Here is an 8,644-nt window from a genome sequence, read left to right as displayed (position 1 = left end):
GATGTTTGAATGCATGATGGGATGATTAAATGTAAGATGAGTGATTTGAAACACAAAGACACTTGATTATGAATGGTGATGAAAACAAAATTACTAATAGGTGCACCAACATGATTACATTCTAAACAAACTCTTTTTTTTTCTTTTTTTTTTTGTAGCTTTTTTTTTATGTTCTTAGTTATTTTCTATATTATTATGAAACAAAATTTAGAAAAATTTTGAACAAAACCTCAACATCGATACATTCACTTTAATCCATGACAACATTTCAACATAATTCTTTATAAACATAAATCCATTCTTACAAAATTCAAAAGAAGTTAAAAATTGTCATGACTAAACATTAAAATGTCATAAGGTCTCAAAAAACCTTTTCTAGAAAAATTAGCATAGTCAATCTTTCTTTCATCTTGACATTTAATTGTACTTCCCACAACCATGCCCCACCATATTTTCTAGATAGAACCACTTAGCATCTATTAATGTTTGCACTTGATACTTGAAAACATCACAATCTTCGATGGAATGTCCCATAAGTCCACCATGATAATCACATCTTGTGTTTTGAACCAATTTGAGTATGGAGGTTGCGAGGGTTCCAAAGGCATAGGAACAATAAGATGATCATGAACCAATTAATAAAAGAGTTCTTCGTAGGTAACGAGAATGGGTCAAATTGTTTTTTCTTTCTGTATTATTAATGTTTACACCCAATACTTGCAAACATCACAATCTTTGATGGAATTTCCCATAGCTCCACCAATGTAATCACATCTTTCGTTTAAATTGAACCAATTTGAGTATGGAGGTCACTAGGGTTCCAAAGGCATTGGAACAATACGATGATCATGAACCAATTGATAAAAGAGTTCTTTGTAGGTAACAGAAATGGGTCAAATTGTTTTTTCTTTTTCGATTATTTTTAAAAGGTGTCTAAGCTAGGAGTAAGGGTATTTAAATATGGTGCATGTGGTTGAGTTTGAGGAGCTTGTTGAAAGGGTAGTTGAAAAATGCTTGGGCAAGGGTAAAAATTAAGATGCAAACCAATGGTTAAAGGCTAAACAGTTGGTCGAAAAGTGATTAGTTGGAGATATGTGCTTGATTAACGACTACTATTTGAAAATTAAGTTAGACCCCAAGACCCGAACTCAAACATGAAGCTCTTCAGTTTAGTCATTTGGGTACTTAACATGTTCATCCCTTTCATAACTTTTTCCAAACCTTGATCCTCACTAAAGTCATTAAATAAAGTGTTAGCCCCATCTAGGGTCACTTGATTTTCATTAGTGATTGCTTTTTACATGCTTCGGTTTGAAGCAATATGGATTCTTGAGGATGAATTCCCTTGGCTCTGTTGAGACATTCAACCCTTTCCACCAATTTGGCAACCTATCATTTCATCTCTTAAAGGTCATGCCTAAATTCTTCTTGATTGCATTCTAGTGTACTTATCCTTACTTCCAACTATTGTTCGATATCTTTCAATCCTTTTTACCTAAAACAAAATAATTTAGGAAAGAAAACTGAAACTTTACTAAAAATTTTTGTATTTTTTGAAAATAAGAATTTATTCCCTTTCTTACAAAACTAGTGATATGTGCATCAAATACATATATTTAATGGGAGATTAAATACCTAATTAGGCTAAGTTAGACTAGATTTAGGATTACATTTAGGTGTTTTTAGTTATTTTATTATTTTAGTTTAATTTACATTTAAATGTTTATTTTAAGTTAATAATATTAGTTTTATGTTATTTATGTTTATTTTTATGCTTTTGTAGGACTAGGATTGAAAATAACTTCAATTGATGAAAAAAGGCGCATAATGGACCGATAATTTGTCTCTACACGTTTTCATTTTTCAAGTATATCTCCCACTACATAAGTCCAAATGACATGATGCTTAGACCATTGGAAGGCTAAGAGGTAGGGCTACAACTTTGATGTTTACTACTTTGCCATGTTCAGATCATATGATGGTCAAAATCTTTGTTGAAGTGGTAGTAATGCACCACGAGAGCAAAAGTCAAGATAAAACTTTTAAAAGCCATGAGGCTTGAGGAATTTTCCAAAAATAACAATCCTACGGGATTTTGGAAGTTAGGGCTTTTAGAGGCGATTTAAGGGGCCTTTTTCATATGTTTCTAGGAGGAGGACAATAAGCAATTTCTCTAGAGAAAGAGAGCTAAAAACAAAGCAAGTACGTAAAAGAATTTGAGGGAGAATCAAGATCTCCAACCTTCAACTATTAGTTTTCTCTCTCTACTTTTTTGTTTTTCTTATTTTCTTTGACTTGGATTAATAGCTAATTTTCTTTGGATGAAGTTTTATTTGAATATTATGAACTAATTTCTTTTCTAGGATTGTGATGGATTTAAGCATGTAGTCTGAATATTAGTTTCTCTTTTATTTATTATAAATAGGTATAGTCTTGCTTATTCAAATCTGTTCTTAATGCTTTTGATTGTCTAGCTAATAATTAATTGATTTGTGAATCTAGTTAAGACTCAATAGAGAGATTTTAGATTGGACCCAGATTTGAATTGTGTATGTTCACATCACTGTGATATAATTCGCAATCACGCTAATTGCCATATACAGTCAAATTAAGACACTAGCTTAAAGAACCTTATTTAATTGATTCCTATAAACATATAGTAACCCAATTAAGTTAGGTATTTGTGCAAACATCTCCACAGAGACTTGAACATAGCTTTGGATTCTAGGTTAGCAAAACTACCCATGAATATAAATAATAAAAGAAACGAATATCAGATGAAGTGTTGAATGAACCCATAATCCTTGGTTTTAGTCTATTGTCTTTACCAAGTAAATTTTAAGTCCTGTTAATTAATTTAGTGTTTGCTTTAATTCAATTTTAATTAATTTTTTAAAAAATCCAATTACTTGAATAAGAATAGTTTGCCATACTTTTAGTAATTAGTAAAGATTTAGGAACAAATCTCAGTGAAAACGATACTCTACTTCATCACTATATTACTTGTTTGCGATAAAGTGCACTTGCATGAGAAATCGACAATAACTAACAAGACTATAGGATTCTTCTTTATTAATATAAACATGAGATGATTGAATGTAGATGAAAATATGATATATGCATGTATGCATGTAATGCTATGCTGCCTTGATGTATGGGTGATATGAAGTGAAATGGAAGACCATATTATTAAAAATCATGTATAGTAGGAAGTAGAAAATTTCATTTAAAACTAAAGTCCCTCTCTTTTTGTTGTTTTTTGAACAAAATGGAAACAATGAAAAAACCTTTTTATTTTCTTTTTTCTTGTTGGCTACATGAAAGCACTTTCTTTCTTTCGTTTCTTTTAAGAGAAAGGAATAGGCACAGGAAACATCATTTTCTCTTTTTCCTTTCTCATTTATTTTTAGTAAGAGATAAAAGTTTTCTCGCTTTTTCTTCTATCTCATTTTTATGGATAAAAGGAACTAAATATTTTTTCTCTTTTTTTTTCCTTTTTTTTTTTTTGAGAAGACCTCACTCAAAGGAAAGAGTTTTCATTTTTTTTGTTTCCTTTCTTTATATTTTTTTGTTGTTTTTTTTTATACAAGAAAAAAGAATCCTCTTTTTTTTCATGTTTACCATTTTTTTTAGGAAAAATGAGAGAAAACTATTCTTTTGAAAGTTATAAAGTAAAAGTAAAAAGAAAAATCTTCTAAAAAAATATAGAATTAATCAGTGTCAAAAATCTTGCTATTCTCCCTTTTTAAATAAGACAAAAAAGAAAGGAAAGAAAGTACTTTTTGTTTTTGTGTTTTTGTGTTGTTTTTTGTTTTAAAAAAGTCACTTTGACACGTGTTATTTTTTAAAGAAATAAAAAATTAAGATTTATTAAGCACATAATTAGAAAAGTGAGAAAATAAATATTTTTATTAATTATTTTTAACCTTTATATTTTTTAAAATTTTTTATATATTTTAATATAATTAATTATATTATAATTATTAATAAATTATAAAACCTCCTCAAATTAAGAGCCTAAACCCCCTGCTTGGATGGCTTGACCCAAAGGCCGGCCCTCATAAGTGTTAGCAGCAAACCAACAAAAGAGCTCTAGGAGTCAATAAAAGCCTTAAAAGAGCCTAAATAGAATCAAGTCAGAAAATGTTTTCAAAAGGAATCAAAATAATGAATTGCTGCAGAGGAATCCAAGAAATATACTGCGGAGGAATCCAAAACAAGCATGGTGTATGTCATAAGACCGAAAAAGAAACCAAAATGAATCAAAAAAATGAAGTGCTGCTGCAGAAGTATCCAAGAAAATAATGAAGTGCTGCAAAAGTGCTCAAGAAAAACACACCAAACTTGTAATAATTTATGTACAGAGCAGAACTTTCTATATAAGGTTCTGAAGATGTTTGTGTAAGGCAAGTTCTTCGTTTTTGGAAGAAACTTCTCTGAAATAAAATAAAATTTCTTTCATCTTTCATCTTTTGCTTTGAAACTATATATGCCAGGACAGGTTCAATTGAGATCACAATAATCATATATTTTTATTTATACGCTTTGAACGATAAAAATACACTCTATATTATCACTACCCTCCCATATTGGGTTCCCTATTTCTATAGTTAAGAAATAAGGAGAAAGAGATGATCAGAGTGATAGATATGGAGTGAATTTATTTTACCGCAGTTAATCAAAAGGGCAGCTTGCTGGCTACTTTTAGAGCCCTTCGGCCTTTATTTACGATAAACTATGATGCGTTATATGGCCCATTTAGGCGTTGAGAAGGTAACCATCTACGTTATTGCTCCAACTTCGCAGAAAGTCCTCGTACTTGATAGGATCAGGGATGCCCTCGTTTTGCTTTTCATATTCCATTGTCCATTTCACCAAGCTTCCCTGACCTAATGCTGTAACATTCAGAATGCTTTTGAAGGACTTGTAGTATTTCATCATATCTCCTTCCAACATATTGAAAGTCATTGTCTTGCTTTTATCGTCGATGGCTTCTGTGGTTTCTTTAACAGTCTCAGAGTTACCTACAAGATTGACGAAGCTCAAAATTAGTTGTATCCATCCAAGTGACAAAAGTTGGCTGCAGGTTTCTTGCTTAAGTAATTGAAATTTTATTAAAGTCTATAAATTTATTTGCAGTTTAATGAAATGGAAAATGTGATAAATGGTAATTATTATCTACGTCTCTATGCAAAGTGTATAAAATAACGGAGAAGAAATTGAATAATGATTGTTAGAAAATATGTCTATATAGCGTTATTGTTGCCTTTCATTACCTGCAGCAAAATAAAACCATAGTCTGACAGAGCCCACACTGTTCCAGTCACCCTCAACAAGCTTTCCGTCCTTGAAGTTTTGAGGGCATATCTTTGGCATGAGGTGCATTTTGCTCCTAAAGATGTCATAGAACTTGTCAGCTGAGGACTTGATCTCAATTTGGACCTCCATCTTTGCAATCTGAGCCATTCTTTTATCTCCTTATTAAGAAACCAACAAGCTCAATCTGCAATAAGACTTGCGGAATGTTGTGCTTAGCAATTTGCCTTATATAGAAGGAAGAAGAGCAATGCTGCAATCAAACTTGTGGAAAAAGAAGAAGAATAAAGAAGGATAAAAGGTTGACAATGACGTAATTTACTGAGCTGAGAATATTGCCATGCCATTACGCTTTAGTAATTATTCTCATAAACTTTATTCTAGTGGTTTCTTCTTTCCCCTTAATTTATCAGCAAAATCTTCCTGACTTCTAATTTTGCTTACCCTGTTATTATTAGAAAGATCACGAGGAATAAGCTCAATCCTCTTCATTGAATGGTAGAACAAGAACACTCTGATTGTGGATGAAGGATGAAAAACCAGAGAATAAAGGAAGACAAGAAAAACTCACCGTTTAAATAAAAGAGGATGCAGAGCATATGAAGTTGGAAACTCTCCGTTTCACTAAGGAGATTTATTAACTTTTTTATTTTTCTGTTAAGTTAGTTGAATGTAATTATTATGCTTTTTTTTCTTTACTTTACTATTTAAACACTGTATATATATTTCTGCTCATTGAGCATTGATTAAATAGAAAAACCCTGAGAAATTTTCTCAAGGTTGCGCCATCTTGTTCTTTTCTTCTGCTTATTTCCTGACATAGTATTAAAGCAGCTTGGAATCCAACTGGCAGTCAATATGCTTTTATAGTAGCAAAAGGATTATTTCATCAATGGAGGACAAATTCGTTGCCTCTTTAATACCAATATTTAGTCTTTTTGCTACTACATCATCACTCAGGTTCATCTAATCCTTTTAGCAAATTTTACTTTTTAGTGTTTAGTTCTTAAGAGTACTCTATTATCATTTGAGAAATCATGGCTGAGAACATAAAAATTGAAACTCAGTTTGGTACACAAACTAGTGTACAAATTAATACTCAAATCACCCAATCTCACTTATAGCAAATCCTCAGTCCCTTTATTCTTACATAACACTAATAGTTCTGGTTCAATCGTTATTAGCCTCAAACTTACCAGCAATAATTACATAGCATGAACTAGGTCTTTCTTGCTGGCAATGTCCATTAAGAACAAAACTGGTTTCCTAAATGGTTCCATACCTAAACCTCACATTACAAATCCTCTTTACCTATCTTGGACCCGTTGTAACAATTTACTGGTAGCTTGGTTGCTTGATTCAATTACACAACCAATAGCCTTAACCATTTTCTTCATGGACTCAGTAGTTGAAATATGGAGTACTTTAAGGTAGAATTTTTCCCAACCTGATGACACGAGAGTTTGCAACCTACAATATATATTGGGAAACATCAGTCAAGGTACAAAAATTATGGATGCATATTTTATTGAGCTGAAGGGAGTTTGGGAAAAACTAAGAAGTTACAGCCTCTGCCACACTGCCAATGTGAAAAATGTGATCCCAACTATTTCAAGAAATACACGGATCAATATAAAAAAGTCATGGTCTTTAGATTTCTAAACGGACTCAATGAATCTTTTTCAGCTCTTAGATCTCAAATTGTCATGATGGATTCTATCCCAACTCTAGACAAAGTATATAGTTTAGTTCTAAGAGAGGAAACACAAAGGAATCTGCTAATTCAAGCACAACTAGTCTTTGAATCTTCTACTATGATGGTTATTGTAGATATCAAGAAGAAAATGAGAAGGAATATTTCAATTAATAATTGTGGGAAGAAAGGACATACAAAAGATAAGTGTTACAGACTTATTGGATTTTCAGAAGATTTTAAATTCACAAAAGGAAAACCAGGTCTCAAGAAGGGAAAGGTAGTTGTGAATAATGTAGCAATAATAATGACTTGACAGATGACAACAAAGCAAAACATGAAGAAAAGATGGCAAAAATAGGCTCAATATCTCAATTATTTATCATAAAGTAGTAGATCAACAAGCTGATGGAGCTCTTAAATGAGAATGGTATATGCAACACTGATGGAAGGTTTCTTCACAAATACTCAACAAGCAAACCACTCACTTATCAACTCAACCTTTTCAGGTATTGTCTCAAGTCATCTTTATTTCGATACATTCAATAACTTACCATCTAGTCTTGGAAATGCAAATGTTGATGTGATTAGACAAACTCATTGGATTTTAGACTTTAGTGCCATTGATCATGTGTCTATTCCCTTAGGAACTTTATCTATGCTAAACCAGTCAAAGATTGCTATGTGCAGTTGCCTACTAATAAAAAGATAGTAGTTTTTCATATAGGAATCATCAAGCTAGGTTCAAAACTAATCCTTGAGAATGTCATTTGTATACCTAAGTTCAAATATAATATTGTTTTAGTAGGTCAGCTTACCAAAACTAAGAAAACCTCTATTCTCTTTACTGATATGCATTGTATTATTCAAGACATACTCTCATGGATAGTGATTGAGGTTACTAGGGTCTTCTCAGGACTATACTTGATGCAAGAAAATTCAGATGATCAAGATCTCTCCAAGTTTTTTTTTTGGCAAACTTATCAAATTTCCTATTACTTTTTCTGTTAAAGCTTGTAAGCAAAGAACAAATGTTTTGACCTTTGGCACTTTAGACTAGGACATGTGCCTTTGGAAAGAATGAATGTTATGCAAAAACAATTTCCAGACATTGAGTTTTCAGATGATTTGATTTGTGAAATTTGTCCATTTGCAAAATAAAGAAAACTTGCCTTTCCTTTGCTTATTCAAAACATAAAACTGCTTTTGAATTAATACATGTGCATATTTGGGGTCCATATGAGATACCAACATTATATAATTAGATATTCTTTCTCACCGTAGTGGATGACTTTACACGATTTACATGGATTTTCCTTATGAGAAGCAAGTCAGATGTTCTGTCAATAATTCTTTCTTTCAACAACTATGTTCAAAGGCAATTTGGTTCTTTAATCAAATGCATCAGGTCAGATAATACACTAGAACTAAGGATGATAGATTTTTTTGATAAAACTGGAATCCTACATCATTTATCATGTGTTAAAACTCCTTAACAAAATGGAATTATTGAGAGAAAGCATCAACATATCCTGATGGTAGCTAGGACCCTAATGTTTCATCCAATATACCTATGCATTTTTAGAGAGATGTAGTTTTAACAGCAGTACATATCATTAACAAAGTACCTACTAA

At 31.6% G+C, this 8,644-nt stretch overlaps 1 protein-coding gene across 1 annotated transcript; it reads right to left on the bottom strand.

The window, feature by feature from the left end:
- Positions 1–4,507: 4,507 nt before the first annotated feature.
- Positions 4,508–5,527, bottom strand: LOC18609806 (MLP-like protein 31). Its single transcript, XM_007045115.3, has 2 exons — positions 5,277–5,527; positions 4,508–5,024 (listed from the first exon to the last, which is right to left on the bottom strand). Exons 1-2 carry the CDS (start codon positions 5,464–5,466, stop codon positions 4,759–4,761), a joined length of 456 nt encoding a protein of 151 aa, XP_007045177.1. The 5' UTR covers positions 5,467–5,527; the 3' UTR covers positions 4,508–4,758.
- Positions 5,528–8,644: the final 3,117 nt, after the last annotated feature.

This window comes from Theobroma cacao, chromosome 2 (genome assembly GCF_053813885.1).
Source record: "Theobroma cacao isolate CCN51 chromosome 2, ASM5381388v1, whole genome shotgun sequence".
NCBI lineage: Eukaryota > Viridiplantae > Streptophyta > Magnoliopsida > Malvales > Malvaceae > Theobroma > Theobroma cacao.
The sequence above is the reverse complement of the archived record's forward strand: the minus strand, read 5'-3'. Positions and strand labels throughout refer to the sequence as shown.